Here is an 18,402-nt window from a genome sequence, read left to right as displayed (position 1 = left end):
GAGAGAGGCATAACAGTGAGTGTCTACAGGCATCTGTAAAACATGGAGGATGATCTGTCTTGGTTCAGTGCTACATTTCAGCCAGTCGTGTCAAAACTGATAGAATTATGAATGTAGAAAATGCAATCATCTGGAAAGCATCTAATTGGCAACAGCTTCATTTTTCAGCATGACCATGATCCCAAACACACTGCCAATATAGTAAAAGCATTGAGCATTAAATGTCCTTCAGGAAGCCTGGAGAACTATTCCTGACTACATAAATAAATTCAAAGAAAGTTTGCCTAAGAGAGTTCAAGGCATTCACATCAAAATCTTGACTTTCAGGCTCACTGGAATTCTATAGAATTCCAGTGAGCCTGAAAGTCAAAACTCTACCTTAACTTCTATAAACTTTGCCTTATATACTGTATTTCCATTTGTGTCTGGAACACTACACTACACTACAGGGACTTTTTTTTTTCTTCAAAACAATGTCCCTGTTGTGAGGTGTGGTCTGCGGCTCCGCTGCTGGAGAGGGGTGGTGCAGTAGGTTCAGGGGGGCAGTACCAGGGAGGCTGGCAGGGCAGCTGGGGCTGATTGGGTAATCAGGCTCTCCCTACAGTATATCAGGAGGTCGCTGGGACCAGAGGAGAGAGCTGTGCTGGGAACAAGACAGCCGAAAAGCTGCACACTAGTCCAAAAACTAAAACACTGTTAATAAAACATCACCAACCCTGCAATATTGTCTACGTGTCGGGTCCTTTTGTTGCATTCCCATTTTCCTAGCAAACTATAAAGAAATGAGAGGTGGCTCAAATTTTTTGGCCAGTACTGGAAGTTCTCAGGCAGCAGTAAGGGTGTGGACAGAACCACGAAACGGCACTGGCTGGGGTGTAAAGCATAAACTGCAAAATTTAGCATGACTAGCAGGCTCCCCACAACGTTGTAATTGCTTCTTGTCAAAGAAATCACTGTCATTAACCTGTTTCACTGCACTTACATTCAGTAGAGCCAAATAGCGTCCCTCCTACTCTGTGGCCTGTATTATTACACCGTGCGGGTGTAAAACAAGAATACAAACCAACAAAATTACCTGAACAAAACTGAGTTGAAATTAGAGATCCTTGACAAATTCCAGCATGAACAGGTGAGTGGGAGGGTGGATGTGGGTTTGGTTGCAAATTTGCCTTGCTCCATTTCACATGGAAATTTCTGACAAGTGAAAACTGGTTTGACCATAAAATTAGGGTAGAAAGATAGAAACGTGTTAATTAAACACAGTTTCTTCATGAAAACACAGTCCAGTGGCCCCTCTTGCCAGCACAAGAAATCTACCATTTAACAAATCTGTGGTGAACCGATACATGTGTATCACCTGTAACACTTTGAAGCATGAAGTGTAGCATCATGTATATGTATATTTTGTTTTTAAAAAGAAAAAGGTTGGTATGAGTTTTCTTAATATGCTTCTTTTTACTCCCTTTTTTGGTTTACTGTTGGATGAAAACTGGTATTATATATGAGAAATGTTAAATATTACTCATTACTGTGTTTGTGTTAGTACTGTGACCTGGCTGGATAGTCCTCACAACCTCCCAAATTATATATTGTTATGGTATGACGCAGACACAGAAAGGTTATCTACTTTTATATAAAGTTTCATTTGCTGTTTATGTAATAAACATAAATTATGATAAATTTTCAATTTGTTGTTTCTTGTTTGCGTTGCAGATTCTGTTCATTAAAAATTGCCAAGGCAATCACAAATTCTGCTTCCAGGGCCAAAGAGATCCCGATTAACCCTGCTGAATTAAACCAGCAGCCCTGCATTATGCAACGTTTAAGTAATCAGAAATGTACCAGCCATAAATGGCACTCTGAGCTGCTGGATCTACCACCGCTTCAACTCTTTACTCAGGTCACAGTTCAGCTCTGCAGGCCTTTTTCCAAGTGCACCATTTGCTCCCTCTGCCTCGTACCCACACTTCTCTTTAACTCCTGTCCCTCCATCTTGTCTAAGTTCATCTTCACATGTTTCAGTGGATCCAGACAGGAGATTTGCCTGCAGTCAGCTTTGATTTCAGTCCTGGAAAAGCCTAGCCATAATCAAGGTTTCTGCTCAGCCTACAACCCATGTTTACTACCCTTATATGACAGCTAGCCAGACAGCTAGGTGTCACAACCATCCAAAACAAACATTTTAGCAGGAATTAGTTCAGAGCAGCAAAGACTTTTCCTGTCTGACTAATGGCAGCCAGCTCAGCTCCAAGTCCAGTTTTTTTCTTGTTGTTGTTTTTTTTTTTACAGAACAGAACATTCTCCTCCACCACAAGCCTTAAAAGCCTTTCACTCTACTTTTTCAACTTACACTCGTATTTAGATATTATATGTTGCTATGTGTCCATATTTTACACCAACTGTAACTGTAGAAAAAAAGAGGCCTGAATTTCACAGCTTAGAGTGTCAGAATGAAAGTATGCAGGTCACTGTTGAGCTGTGTGTCCATCAAACATGCACGACAACAAAGTTGCAGTACTATATATGTTTCTTAGTTGATTTTAGATGTGTTTTTACTTGTGCATAGTCTTTTGTGAAAAAAAAATATTGAAAGATGTTTTGCCCCTTATATGTTTGTTTGTTTGTTTGTTGTTGCAAAGGGTTTTGCAACTGAAGTCTATTCACAACTGACAGGGTTTACTGGCTGGATTAGATTAAGATTAAAATGAAAAAGAAAAAACCTACAATACAGCATTTCACATAAAGCATAAAGACATTTATAAAGACTGAGGAAGGACACATGAAACAGGACCTTGTATTTACCCCTGTGTCAGTCTACAAAATGTGCAGCATGTGTACATTCCTCTCTAAAAAAGTCCTTTTTTTGTGTTTTGCTGAAAATGTTTCCACTGCTAACAGCTTTGAAACATGTTATTTTGTTTGGGCTTGAGTTTCCCAGTTTACTCATAATAGAATGCATCCTTGAATATGTGTTAGTCGCAAAGCAATGATATGGATAAGATATGAATTTTAATTATTTTTGGTGCTATCTTAGTCTTTTGTTAAATAGTTTCTCGCTGCCTTTTTACTCCGACAGCTGTGATGTATTTGTTCAGTTTGTGACATATCTCCAATGTCTTGTTTGTAGGAATGACGGGGGTGGTTCAGCTTCTTTGTTAAACAATATGTATTCAGAGCGATGGCACTGCGGAAAAGAAATTCAAATGAAAAAAAAAAAGGATTTGGGGTTTTGAAGATATTCAGGCGGACACAAACACTCAGCAGCAAGGAGCACAAGTAGATACAGACACGATGCAAAATAGCAGCAGCAGTCAGAAAAAGACAATAAATACACAAAAAACAAAAGAAAAGAGAAGGCACAAAACAGGCAGCACTTCTTATTTTTTCTGTTGGATTTGAGAGACAACACAGTGGAGGAGCCAAAAGCACAAAACACGGCGCACTAGAGTGATTATAAACAGAAGATATGCTCAATTAGAGCAACAATGGAAGGTTGTGGGTGGGAAGCAAATTCAGATGTCCATTCTGTAATTTGTCACTGGGCCCTAGAGGCAGTGAGCACATGACCGAAATGGTCAAATTCAGCAAATTCACCCGTGGAACCGATTCTGTGTATGCTGCAGTATGCTTTTCAATGAACTGGCCAGGCATGAATAATTGATTCACAAATTCCTTTTCTGTCAGGCTCATGGGGGTCATTGCCCTCCTCAGTTTCTGATTCAATGAATTTGGCTTTTCAGGAGCCCTGTTTATAGTTTTCATTTTCCTCTGTTTAACTGTGTGTATATGAATCTGACACCATCTGTGCTTAAATGCAAAATACTGCATCGTTTTCCGCATATACAGTGATTAGCACATTTATTAAACCCCCGGCCAGTGTCAGGTTTAAACCACAGCTGACTTAAATGAACGATATTGCTAATTACAAGAATCATTTCTTATGTTTCTGTAATGGGTAATCCACCAGAGTGTGCAAGCTCTTTCACTGAAATGAATATTTTTTAATTTAAAACATGATTATAGCTGTTTTGCATGGGTTTTCAATTTCACTGTTTTACTAAAAAGTTTAAAAAAGTAAACCAATTAATTATTTTTTGATTAAGATGCCAAATTACAGTTATTTAGTTGCATCCTGAACAGAAAATAATTGGTCGAATGTTATGCTTGGTTAATTTCTGACTTCTCAGAGGCATCCAGTCCAAATTAGGTATAAAAATGTGAATTCAGTTTGCTCTTTGCCTGATAAATAACAATATAATATTTAGTTTTAAACAAATTTATGACAGATTTCTAATGAATTTGTTAAACACTGCATTTTTCCTTACTTGTTTTTGCAGGGTTACAAAAAAAAGTCTGTCCAAATATTTTTTCTTAAGTCAGAATTTTAAGCCTCAGTAATGCCGACACTTGGTTTTTTTTTCCCACGCTCTTTCCCACCAATTGGACTTTTTCTTTTTTTTGAGTTTCCACTTTTGACTCTTTGACACACTAAAAGATAAACTCTAAAACAAACCTATCAAACAGCCCCACACAAGTATTTATTCATCAAACACAACAAGTCTAGTTGGTCTTTTAAAGGGCAATCACAGCAGGACTGTGAAGATCAGGTCTGATTGCTGCAATTTGGTAATTAAGCAAAGGGGAAAATGAAAGTGCACACTTTAGAAGACCCAGTTGAATTGCACTAAAATGAAATTCCTTCACACTTCATAATCAAATAGCACACCATTTCCATATAACCAAAACAATCCATGTTACTTCATATACCCGTCGTGCCTTTCATTTGCCGAAACTGTGACTCGGTGCAGTAAGTGACAACAAAAGAAAGGTCAACGCAAAAGTCAAATTTCCCATCAGATGGGAGAAGACCAGTAAAGTCAAGAAGGGCTCCATGAATACTCTCGCCTGTACTTACTCTAATCGCTCTCTCAGAATATCACTCCGGCCTCTCAGACCGATGTTTTTTTCTTTTTTTGCTCAACTATTTCAGGATCAAAGGAGCATTTTATGACCACACAGGTGCCGTAAGAACCGAAAGGGCTCAGCCTGTTGTGCTCTTTAGGTAGTTTGCTCTTGGGGGTATTGAGGCTTATTTTTCGTTGTTACTTGTCCTGACTAAAAACAAAATTAAACACTTAATATGTAAAGTGAGATTTCAAGGCTTCAAAATCCATACCACACCTTTAAACTATAATTTCCAGTGACATAAGGTGTGTGCAAACAGGTGTTTATGTTCAAAGTCATATGGATAGAACAGACAAAATAGATTTTCATCAACCCTCGTAATCATAGCTTTATTTACTGTTTATTTAAGTATGAAGTGACAGCTTGGTGACGCAGTGGTTAGCGTTGTTGTCTTTCTGGAACAACAGGAAGAAGGTCCTGAGTTTGAATCCAACGGAGGTCGGGGCCTTTCTGTGTGGAGTTTATATGTTTGCCTGGGTTCTTTCCAGGTACTCTGGCTTTTTCCCACAGTCCAAAGAAATGCAGTTAGTGGGGTGAGATTAACTGGTAATTCTAAACTACCTGTAAGTGTGAATGTGAGTTCAAATGTTTGTCTATTTGTCTCTCTGCGTTAGCCCTGCAATAGACTGGTGACCTGGCTTTGTTGAACACTCCAAAATTAATGTACATCCATATCAGATAGTAATTGTGTATAATTAAGCTTAGCCTGGCGTCTATGGAAACTAAAACATGAACTTGAAGCAGCTTCAGAAATATGACCCATTTTTTGCACAACTTACTCTAAAGCGGGGGGTGGGGGGCAACAGAAATCCTGCGGAGGTAAAATCTTTCTCTTTTTCTATCGGTATAGAAAAAACTAAGCTAATAAAAAGGTTTCTGGCTTCAAGGTTTTTTTTTCTCCCATCTCTTTTGGCCATTTCACCAGAACATGTTCAGCTGCCACCTGTTGGATTTCAGGCACAGATGATTTGTGTCTTTGCAAAATGTCCTAGTTTGTTTTCTAAATTTACCAACAAACTTAATTTGTCAAAAACAACACATGGCTTCACTCAACATATACAGTATATGCATGCATCAGATCCCTAATTAAATCACCATTCATCTACTCTGTGACATCTAAAAACATCACTTGAGCAAACAGTTGTTAACTTGAGTTCACGTCTACATAATGTTATAAATGTTTTCACAGAGCAACCTGATTCTAAGAGTGAATACATACTGTATTCTAACATGTCTGTTTCTGTTCTCATGTTTTATATTATTTTATTATTGATTTTGTTCAAACAAGTTTTCAAATATAAAAAATGTTAATGTATCGAAGCCGCTCATACATTAACAGTAGGTGGTATTTTAAACTGTCAAGTATGATTGAACAGCCCAAACTCCTGCTGTACATGTTCTGCTTTTTATACATTGCCCAGTTTCTATCACCATATTATTTTTCCACTTTACATTCATTTTGTAATACGTAAATATTAATTTTGTCTAATAAAAAAGGGGGAAGAGTTATTAGAATCTGATGGAATATCACATCATGTTTGTCGCTGAAGGCAAAGCAGTGCATTTCTAGGCTGTTGTTTCACTGTTTCACTTACCTGAGAACACACAGCAGCCAAGTCAAGGTGAAGATGGGTAAGACAAAGGCAATGACAGCTGAGGAGTGAAATGTGCTCAAGAGCAAAAGGATGAGTAGATGGCATCGAGCGCGTCAGCTCTAACAAGATGTCCTTGAACCAGCACTTGAAACGGGATGTGCTCATTGCCTCAGGAAAATCATTTGCCTACAAGGAAAGTAGATACTCGATTTGCCTCAGCTCTGCAAAAAGTACTATCCACAGAATTGCATATGTCACAGTGAGTGTTGGACCACACCAATAGTCAAACTTGGCTTTCAATTTGTTGTCAGTTACACACCTGTAAAGGTTCGTGACTGTATCTTTCGCTGGTTGAAAGCTATTGTGCTGGAAAAATCTGTCCAGAAAATGACAGAAAGACAGACAGATAAACACCTGCCAAAGCACTTAAAACCATCTTTGTTTTAGCTTCCGCTGCAGCAGGTGTCTCCAAGAGCGCGCACACAACTCTATGCCCACTTGTAGCTGGTTGCCGGCACATTTTTATACACATGAGTCTGGCATGCTCAGGCACACAGAACATTATATTATACAGACTGTAGAATTATGCCTTTGTGTGTGTTTGTGTGTAATATCCCAGTGTGATGCTTACACCACTTAGGAATGAAGCTTTGAAGTACTTTGAAATTATGGTGCAACAGATTGCAGTTGTTGTACTTAAGAAATGCAAAAAGTATTTTAAAGGAATTCAAATGGGATGTTTTCTTTTCAGCAAGAACTTTGACAAAGAAACGCATTAAAAAGCCTCATAATTGCAGTTGAAGCATAAATTGTCTGTGTTAAAGGTGTTATTTTAGCATCACAGCACCTTAATAATCAAAGTTAAGTCTGATATTCTGCAGTGTGATTAGCCTTGGCTGTCATGAACATATCTTGTGGACCGTCAGAAAAACCTCTATAATCCCAGTGCATAATTAATACTCTCAGCATATTTCCAAGTCTCTGATACACACCTTTTTTCCTAAAAAAAAAAGTGTTTAACTCATTTTTTTCTCAGTGGAGTGGATCAAAACGCTAGCGTTTGCTTATTCTCTCCTCCTCTTTCTCAATCAGCAAATTTTCCCTTTGATCTTTTATTCATATGATTAAGTCTGTGTATCACCAGACTCTTCATTTTACATTTCAATATATGATGAGACCATCTTTGAAGTAGGGCCTGCTGCAGTGGAGTGACTTTGGCGAGCAACTTTTTTTTCCCTTCATTTTTTTCTGTCTGTAGTGTTGCCAATTATTGCCAACTTGGAAACATTTTCCATCTTGTTAATTATCCATTTTAAGTAGTTTGACCATGAGTGTAAACACACACACCCACACACCCACAAACAATATGCATGTTTTTCATCTTACATGTAAAAAATAAAATACTCGGATGCTCCAAGGCACCCTATTCCCTATATTATCTCATTCTTGTATCACCAGAAATATGTTATCTCTTTCATGAACACATATTTTTTGTATCCATTTAGATTCAGTATTCATTACATTTCCCTTTTTACTGGTGCTTCTGTGCTCCCTCACATGTATTTTTCAATTGCTTATTATAATGCTTTACCCTTGCGCCTGCGTCTGTCTTTTTTCCCCAGTGCCAACAACCTCCATTCATCCTCCCTGCCCTCCTTTGCCTGTTTGCCCTTCCTTTCTCTCACTCTCTTATAGTCACATGTCTTTTCTATCACTCCCCTTTATGTTTGACACCATTCCTAAATCAATACCTTTAACCCTTCCTCTCTCTCAGCACATCGCCACCCCCAAGCTGCCTCCGCCTCTCTTGTCCTACTATTTCAGACTTTTCCTCAGAAGATAAAAGGTTTAAGAATGTTTAATGTCAGATGTGTGAACAAAGCACATGAGCAGGCTCAGTCAGCCAGGATTTGACTGAAACCTATATAAAGCCTAATGAGGGAAAGACAAAATGTGGTAAACTTCCATGTAATAACAAGACAAAAGTCGTAGGATTTGACAAAGGTGAGAAAGGAGGGAGTGTGTATACGTGTAAGCAATAGGCTGTGTAGAGGAAAGACAAAATATTGTGTAATTCATATTTTATGAGGCTTTTTCTTCAACTAAAAATGGATCAAAATTGTTTTGATGTGTTTGATGTTGCTTTTTATCCATATTTATTCAGACCATGTACCATGACTCATAGCTCAGAGTGTTGCCCTGAGCTAAAGTGCTAGCATTGCACTGATGATGATCTTGCTAGGCATGTCAGTGAAACTGTCAATGCATATTTTTGTCTCTGTACCACCATGTAACCTGATACAGGATTAGGCATGAAGGTTTGTTTTTCTTTAATTGCATGATTCACATGACACCGCACGACTGATTCTGCAGAAACACGCCTCTTTATACACCCCGGCCTCTGTCTTTCACTTCCTCTACACCATCTACATCTCTTAGCACAGAAGCACTGGGATGTTGGCTGACTTTACAAAAGACATAAAAATGTATGCAAATGTACACATAAGCATGAATGGCCATTTTTGGGGGGCTCCATGAGCACTAAGAATGCTTAAAAAAACAAACAAACAAACAAAAAAGAATCCTGGTATGATTTTATTTGAGCCCCAAAAATACCCACTGTCACAGACACGGCAACTCTGATTCCATCTCTATCCCCTCTACCCTCTTACCCACATGCACACATATCTTCCCTCTACTCCTTTCACCTGCCCCACCTACCTTCCCCTTGCCGCTTGTATACTGTAGGTGCACACCTAGAGCAATGGAGCAGCTGAACCCAGCAGTGGATTAGTGGTAGTGTGAGAGAGGCCAGATTCAGAAATATTCCTCTAGGGAAGTCAAGTCAGCTAATCCGACCCCAGTGCTTACTCTATCAACGCCCTCACAGCTGCACTTTGCCCCAGTACATACAGACACACATACACACACGCAAACAAAATACAACCCAGGCGTGAAGATCTCAACTTAGATGTGAATGCCAAGGCCTATACCACCACAATATGTGTTCATGAAAGCAGACACATACTGAAGGGTATATGCGTTACATGCACACAAGCGGTTTGACACTTTTATTCAAACATGTGCACGCACTCATGCATACACAGAATGCGGGATACGCTGCAATGGTAGAAATCCCCCTAACTAGGCCCCCCGTGGGAATGAAGGAGGCCTTTGACCTGTGTGTGACACGGAAATCTTTCCAGGTGTAATAAGAAAATGCTCAGCATACTCACTAGTACAACAACCTATTTGGTCCCTAAGAGTTAGAGCAGTCTGAGTGGCTTTTTATTCAGCTGACTGATTATCTGGATGGTTAGTAAACTGGCCCCCGGGCTTCCTGTTCCAGTAGTAAGTACGTAAAGGTACCTTTAGCAGATGCCTTTGAACTTAAGTCCATAAATATTAGCACAAATGCGCCCCTATTCCCACAAAATACTCATCCATGCTCGCACAGATGTATGCAAGCACAGGAGGATGCATGTTCCATTTAGCATTTATGAACTATTAATACACAGAGGTGAGCACACACCCACAGATGCACACAAAAACAACAGGAGGATCAGGCAGGAGGCTGTCTGATTGCTCATCAAGCAGCAAGGACGAGCTGGCGAGAGGCATCAATACGACTGAAGCCCACTCTCCTGGGCCCACCTGTCGATTACAGTGGCAAAGACAAGCCGCCTAGTGCCTCAATGCATTCCCAGCAGCCTCTGTTGAGCCTGTAGACACCTGAAGAATTCTGATGCCAGGAGGGAATGTGGGACCTTCCACTTCCCACTGCCAGATATGCAGCGGTTTTCCTCTGCAGCATAAACCATTGCGATAAACAACTCTACAGAGAAATGGAGCAAGGATACAAATCTATCGCTCATGTGGTAGCGATTCAGTTTGTATGGGGTAGAAAGAGATAGATTAATATCTAGCTGTCCACAGAAACATGTAGAATAAGATTTTCACAAAGAACTACAATACATTTCTTAGACGCACAATAAACAGGGAATAAAATGCAATTCGCGAAATACGATGGCGATAAAGTGTTACAGCTATTTACAGGACAAAAATCCCCAATAAATCTTGTAGAGTTGTAATTAGAAATCCTGATTCCCCACCATTTGGCCTGCAGAGCTGAATTATGTTTTTGCTGTTTATCTGGCTGAAGGACAACAATCCCATTGCCCTCTGCAGCCTAATAATTAGGGAAGATTAGAACAGGATCAAGCTGTTTTCCCCATTTGCTCTCCCAATGGACTGAAGGGTTATGAGTGTGAAGTTCATCCTGTCTAACCTTGTACACGGAGACATGAAAAGAGATGATTATCATGATGCAGATTTAAACTTACTTGTCCCTTTCTTTCTTTCTTTCTTTGTATAAACAGTTTGAATGTGTTAAAAAGGTATTAATGTATGTATTAAGTATTAAATTAAAGTTTAATATTTTTGGCCATATCGTTTTAAATGATAAAAACATCAGTTGCTTTCCCTAACAAGGCGCTGGTTTTTAGTTTCAGCACCACGGACAGCTCTCTTACTCTACTAAAAGCTTTTTTTTTTCTTTTTTTTTTTGCTTCTTCTTAATTTCCTTATGAATTTACCCTGCTGATTTGACCAAAATAAATCTAATCAATAAGGAAAAAATATTGATTTTTATAGAGGTCATTGAAACTGCAGTTATTAATTGGGCCATATTCAAACCGAAGTTATGCACAATTGATTTGAGTCCGATCTGATATTCAAGCTCTGTTCAGAGCTGCTGCTCTCACACAGTCGAAACTTGAGGGTGTTGGATGTTCACTGCAATCCAGGAAATGTGTCGTAAAAATAGGAAGCGAAGCTTTGTGTGTTGGAGTTAACCGCTCTTGAAGCAGCTCTATCCGAATGTGTTACAAACATAATGATGTTCATTCTATGTGCAATCACGGCCCCTCGCTTCACTGCTCCCCCTTTCCTGTCCGTTTCAAAGCAGAGGTCGGCGACTCTTCCGAAGCTAGATGGCAGAAGAGCCCCACTGCAGCTGAGCTGCGCTTTGCGCCGTCATCGTTCCATCTTTGCATTGCAAATTGCCCAACCCCATCACTCCCAATAACAGCTCCTCTCGATCTCCAAAATGAAAATCAGAGTTATGGTGGGATTGCCTACCAGGCGTATTTCTTTCATCAGCTCTCGGGACGGGATGCTGCCTGTCTGAGTCTCAACTAACACCCCCACACCCTTTCCACCTCAAACACACACACACACACACACACACACACACACACACACACACACACACACACACACACACACACACACGCTCTCATTAATACAGTACGACTCTTTCTCAGTATTTGCATTATTCTCATAAAGATACCTCCCTCCTTCTCCTTTGCCACCCACACCTTACTGTTCCCACTTCATGATTTGTTACCCACACATCCGCCAAATCATACTTACACAGGACGCTCTCCCTCTCGCACCCTCCCCTCCCTGCTCCCACCGCCACCTTTCCTCTCTCATTCTGCCTGGCTCAATTGCCGATCGATAAAGCCAGCATTCAAACTGTAGACCAGACTCTTCTCCGTCCTCAGCCGGTTTTTAGGGATTCAAAGGGAAATATGTTGAACGGCAGACACAAGAGCGCGCCAGCGGAGATCTTCGCACTTGATGCCCCTCTCAGCAGAGATGGTTGAGCCCTCGTCCAGGTTGCTGTGGTCCTATCCTAAAATTCAGTCTTGCTCACTTCTCTCCTATCAGCTGACGAAGCGCGGCGGGCGGCTCTGCCTGTTTCTCCTCTGAGAAGGGAATCTACTTAAACCCCCACAGAAAGAGAAAACTGGCCATAGGTTGCATGTTTTAGTTGTGAACATGAAGGGGATTTACAGAGACGGATACTACGACGGATCTATTGAACTACGGGACGTTTTCAACAGGAGATGCGTTAAATGTGGCAGACGGGACTTTGTTCAAGCCAAAACGATGAGGATTAGAACGGGGATTGTTTTTTGGAACCTCGTCTTCTCACTGATGTTCACTTGTGTGAAAGGTACGAGCCACTGCCGCAATTCTCTGCATTTTCGGATGCGCTTGGTGTGCCTCGGTGTGTGTCTGCGTGCGCGCATGTGTGCGTGCGTGCAAGAAATCACAACCTTTAACGTTACAGACGTGCACATAATAGCCTACCTCGGCTCTCTGGATGGACTTTTAAGGGACGCATTTCGGCGGTTTTGCGCTCAATGCAGGCTTTGACAGAGTCGCTCAATAGATATTCTTGCGGTAGCCTACGCTTCTTCTAATAGCCTACGTGAGCTGCTTTGCTTAGTAGGCTAACTAGTGAATTGTTGAGGCGCAAGTGCACGCGCCGCAGATTGATCGTGTTAAGAGATTTTGATTTTCTTTTGGGATAAAGCCGCGCGCATTTTCTCGTTTCTGGGTCGAGTTTTTCCAAGTATTTATGTGAGATTTGCGTCAGGCCGGTTTCTCACCAGAAACGTTACTGAACCCATTCAGGGACCGAGGCAGGTTAAGTGGTGTAGAACCAATTTGTTGGCTGGTATTTATCGAAGTTGCCAGTGCAGGCAGGTGTAAGGTGGGCTTCTTAGTATTCTGGTGGCTCTGTCTCTGTGTCTGACCATTTCAGTGCTCGATGTAGCTGGTGAGGTAACAGCTGCTTTAGTTTATTTTCCCTCTGTCTTCTTCTTATATGCATCAGCAAGATTTAGTCAGACCAACAACTGCACTAGTAAAATGCCACTTTCCCAGCAGTTTTCAAAATAAAGTCCTTAAAAAACGACTTTGAGCTCGATTGTGTCATCTCTCTGTTTTTATTTTAATTAGATTCATGCTGTTCACTCACTACAGCTTTTGTAAAAGTCAGTCAAAGCGACGAGTGCTTATTTAGCACACTGCAATTAACATGTCCTCATCCGCTGTTCAATGGCACGTAAACATTTGCAGAAAGCAAAAATGAAATTCTCGTGCCCTTGCAGTGGAGTTACATGTCGAAACAGAAGTGTGTGTGTGTGTGTGCATGAGTGTGTCTGTTTGAGTACCACACACTACTGGGTGAAATTCTCATTTCTTACTAAAATCCGACGCAAAGAGCGAAAGAGAGAGAAGCAAACAAAATACCCCCCCAAACCCCCAAAATGTGTTACTTCTGAATGTCTTTGCGTAAAACACATTAACGATGTTTTATGCGTGTGACTGAATGGCTACCTATCTGTTGCATGCATGTATTTATTTCCGAATGTGGGGACTCACGGATATTAATTTACATGCAGATTGCTCGGCCTGTGAGTAATTCCAATGTCTGTCTCTTGGGGGTGGATGAGATGTGCAGCATGCAGAGTAGCAGCGCCCACCAAGAATGAGCCAAGTCGAGTGGAGCAGAGTCGGGCACAGTGCTGTTTCATCACCACCCACACTGTGGCAATGTCAAACCTTGAGGCCACTGCCAATCCTCCTAGTTCTGTTACTTATTAGGGAGACAGCCAGCCAGGAATTGGGGGAGGGCGTGGGGGGAGGGAGAGGAGGAGGACGTGAGGAAAGGGGAGAAGGCCTGGATCTTCTTTTGGAAAAGAGTGGAGGAAATAGTGACACGGCACAATGAGAGGAAGAAGAACTATGGAACAGTTGTTGTTCCTCAGCCTCTGACAGTTGACACAGTGTTTGCAGAAGTAAAAAGATATCTGCTACATCTGGCCTGTGACTCACTTCTCCTTCTAAGATAATGATGCCATAAAAAAGACTCCTATCTGGCAGGGTTTGTACAACAGCACTTTTCTAGAGGTCCTTTTTCAGTGACTATAATTAGATTATTTTTGAGCCAGGATCCTGTCCTGGGTGATGCACAGTTCTGATTCTTAGGTATCTCCATCACCTGTCTAAATCTTGGCACTGTGCACATATATAGTGAAGTTGAATGAAAGTTTTGCAACTTGTTGTGCAGAACAGATAAAATGTCACAATTTCATTAAAAAAACAAAACTCATTGCAGCAGTTCGATTAACTGTGGAAATTCAATGCAACTTGGTCACATCCTTGAAGAGAATATAATACTGCGCATACAAATTGAAGAGGATAAACTGTAGACATTGAAGTTTTCTGTGGTTTTAAAGATAAAGTCCTTAAAAACATGAAGAAATAGATGATCAAAATAACTGGTTCAAACACCAATTGAATTCCTTTGCGCTGACAATGAACAATCTGTCTCTCTTCCCTTGGGTACAAAAGCGGCCTTTGTCCGTTTTTTATGGTTGTCGCAATGCGTTCATCGATCAGTGGACAATCAATATGTTCACAACAATAAATCTTCTGTACTTACAGAAGAAATGGATAATATCATGTGAATGTAAGTGGCGATGCTCTGAAGAACCAGACTGTGGTTATGTGCACAGCTTGCTTCATCTGCCCCCTTTACTCGTATAGTGTTTATGGTTATTAGAATAGTGAAGCAGATGGATGCTGTTTCACTTTATATTCATACTTTTTATGGATTTAATTAATTTTCAGTGGTATTTTGCATATCAAGATCTGCTCAGACATTCATTTTTTGTTGTTTGGGTCTTATAAATGAAAATTAGGAAGGTGTGTCCTCATAGGAAGCTGAAGGGGCAAAGAGACCACAGAGGCACTGGGCTGTATCGTGGACCCTTGAAAAGACAATGAACGGTTAATGATTGCAAGCAGATTGTTGAAAATTGTCCATCTGTCGTGTGGCACTGCTTCTGTTTATTGTGAATACATTGTATTTCTAACATTTTCTTCTATCTCTCACGTGTGTGTGTGTGTGTGTGTCTGTGTCTTTATTAAGTCTATACTGGGCAGTCTCTAATTATTGGTAATCAGGTGGGTTCTACACAGACTGTAATCTGGCCACTGAGCCCTTGATGAAGACTTTATCTCAATGTGATTATGTAAACAGGCTGGGAAGGCTGCTGGGGCTAATCAGGATTACAATTTGTCTGTGTAATTATATTCTATCTTGTGGGAATGCTGGGCATTATCCAACTGCCTCCAAGGTCCACAAAAATGGTCGAAGAAGATGAAGAAGTACAACCCATACAGTTCCAAAAAAGTTGGAATGGAGTTTAGTATGTAAATAAATATGCAGTCCAGTGATTAACAAAATCATATAAACCTATATTGAATTGTAAATTGTACAAAAACATCATTTTATACTTGAAATGTAGGCATTTTTATTATTATTATTTAAATACTTATTGAACTTGTGCTACAAAAAGGTAAAGACCTGACAGAACATCTCATTGCTAATTAGGCTGACTGGCAACATGTCAGTAAGATGATTACTGACTGTTTCTTTCAAATGTAAAGGAAAGACATTCTGGGCAAATTGTTTGACATTCCAGCATTTAATAAGATGTCTTTGTGCTATACTAAATTAAATACAGATATTAGATGACTAGCAAATCAGTTTCGTCTGTGTTTGCTCAACTTTACAGAGTCCCAAAATTTTGAGGGGAAATAAAAAAGAGGATTTTACTTGGATGTGTTAATAAGCTCTTTTCCTGGATGATGATACGTGAACTTGGAACAGCTAAAATTTTACGCTCTGGCTTTCTTATGTTTCTTTCAGTGCTGATATCTTAATGGATAGTCCAAGTGGCATACCAAAGTAATACTCAGTTCACCCACTGGCCGCTCGCTCGTGGCTTTAAGCCTGGGCCAAGCTCTTAGATGTTGCTGACAGGCCCCTGTGAAGCCTGGATATAGTTTGCTGCTTCTGATGAAGTCTGTTTTAATATAACTAGTATTCTCGGGGGAGATAGACTGGCAACATCTTGTATTCAGGAAGATAAACAGCTCACCGTTAGCTGAGATTAAATGCAATATGTTGAGGTGAGGCCAAATTGAGAGTCTACAAATTCAAGCTGGACCCTGTTGTGCACATCAGGTGCCATTTTAAGTGAGGATTAAACTCATAAATGTCTGGAGTTATACTTACTGAAAGAAACTTTTCATTTATTTAACAATATTCATGCATTTCTCTTTACATTTGAAACAAATAAACCAAAAAAAGGAGATAAGTCATGGGACAGAAATTTGGAAACAGTTGCAGTTGTTGGCCCTAGTTGGGAAACACTATTGAAAGAATTTTGCTTACACATCAATTAAAAGGTAATATTGTAAGAGATGATATTCTGATTTTTTGTTATAATTACTGTTCTTAAATGTTTCTACAGTGCAGTATACTTTCAGTAGTACTAAATTCATAACACATGCATGTGTCTTCATGGATGTTCTTTCTCAGTGGCCACCTGTTTGTGTCTGTGGTTGTCAGCTGAAGTTCTGATGTGTGACAGGAGAGCACTGTCTGGGAAAATAAATGAAGCAATGTGAAGCTAACTATAAAGCTAGATTGCTCAGTGGCTGTTACCATGAATCTACAGCATGTCTTCTCAAATAAACTAAACCAATTTGCTACCAATGTTTACAATGTTTCGGAGGCAGCACATGGAGATTATATAATCCATCTACACACACAGGTAGACCAAGAACAGGCTTTCCCCCTTTAGCAAATGAATTATTAGATTTTTCAAAAGGTAGCTTTGTGTTCTTCATATTTGGTCTCACAGAGGCTGTGCTTAATTAAACAAATTTCTTGTAACAAACTACGAGTGGCCTGTCAGTCTTACTCGAAGTCAAATATCAGTGGCAAAAACACACAAAAGTATCGAAAATGTAATATAGGGACCTGTTTACATGGTATGGTAATAACTTGCTGTTTTACTAAAGAAATATTGGGGCACTCTCATTCTCTGCCAGTTTAGTTACCTCATCCTGGTGCTGAAACTAAGACAAGATGCTCACAGAGTAGCATCTTAGAAGCGGCTGAATTCTTTACAAATACTTTAATCTGAAAGTTACTTCTTTTTATCTCAAAAATAAAGTCTCTTATCCAGTGTTACAGGTGAGAAGACACAATAAGGCTTCTGCTGTTGATAGTGAAACAACCCATTGATTAACTAATAATGACTTCAGGGTGTCATGCTGTTTGCCTTAGCTTTTTGTCCTGGCCTGTAGAGTTGCATTTCTTTTAAGCAGTTATTCATCCATTTCCATATCTGCACATATTGGGTTTGGGTTTTGTTTTTTTTCCGTTTGTTTTAACTTTGCCTGTTTAACATGGTTTGTCTGGTTTGTCCAAAATGCTTCTTCTTTCAATTTTCTCCATTGAACCAGGACTCGCTTTTTTCATAAAAGCATTAATAAGTCATCAGTTAGGTCCATTTAAAACACAACTTAGGTTTTAATATGCTGCAAAACAAAGACCTTACAAGGTGGCAGCCCAGGCTGAATAAGAGTTTTACATAGAAAAGATAAGTGGCCAGATAAAAAACAAATTCTTATCCTGTGTGTCTTTCTTATGTCTCTTCGGGAAAAGTGAAGTGTTGATGTTATTGTTTGTTTGGGAGATTGGAGGCTTGAGCGACAGGCATCCTATTAGATGTGTTGTTGGCTCACAGTTTTGTGTTGTACAGCAACTCTCACAGCGGTGGTCTGGCATCAGGTGCAATATGCCTCAGTAGCACTTTGAGGATCTACTGGTGTCTAGCCATAAAATACCATATCTGCTGGGAAGTAAGTAAAGCACGATGAGCTACAGTAGTAGTTATTAAACTAGGCCACACAGACACACAATCGCTGTTATTTCTGTACACAACAGTGTGTGTTCATACTTATGCATGTGCCAGCTGGGATTCAGCGTGACAGTCTATTTGATTTGACCATTTTTCACCTGAGTATGTGTGTGTGTGACCATGCACTTATGCATGTGCCAGCTGTGTTTCAGTGTATTTGATTTTACTATTTTTCAGCTCAGTGGTTGGCAATTCAAAATCAC

General features: G+C 40.0%; 1 protein-coding gene across 9 annotated transcripts in view; it reads left to right on the top strand.

Moving 5' to 3' along the window:
* Window positions 1-11,987: 11,987 nt before the first annotated feature.
* LOC120722328 (CUB and sushi domain-containing protein 3-like) overlaps window positions 11,988-18,402 on the top strand; it is a 249,206-nt gene continuing 242,791 nt past the window's right edge. For 6 of the 9 annotated variants that reach the window (XR_005693406.1, XR_005693405.1, XM_040013302.1 and 3 more), the window contains exon 1: window positions 11,989-12,582. Coding sequence is in view for 7 of the 9 variants with exons in the window: in XM_040013302.1 (XP_039869236.1) it covers window positions 12,405-12,582 (178 nt within the window). In the remaining 2 variants the exon portion in view is untranslated. Of the gene's footprint in view, window positions 12,583-18,402 lie in introns of all 9 variants that reach the window. The other 3 variants (XM_040013300.1, XM_040013297.1, XM_040013295.1) reach the window with 1 other exon arrangement.

Source organism: Simochromis diagramma, unplaced genomic scaffold, assembly GCF_900408965.1.
Source record: "Simochromis diagramma unplaced genomic scaffold, fSimDia1.1 OVJJ01000618.1, whole genome shotgun sequence".
Lineage (NCBI taxonomy): Eukaryota > Metazoa > Chordata > Actinopteri > Cichliformes > Cichlidae > Simochromis > Simochromis diagramma.
This window is presented reverse-complemented; position numbering and strand designations above follow the sequence as displayed.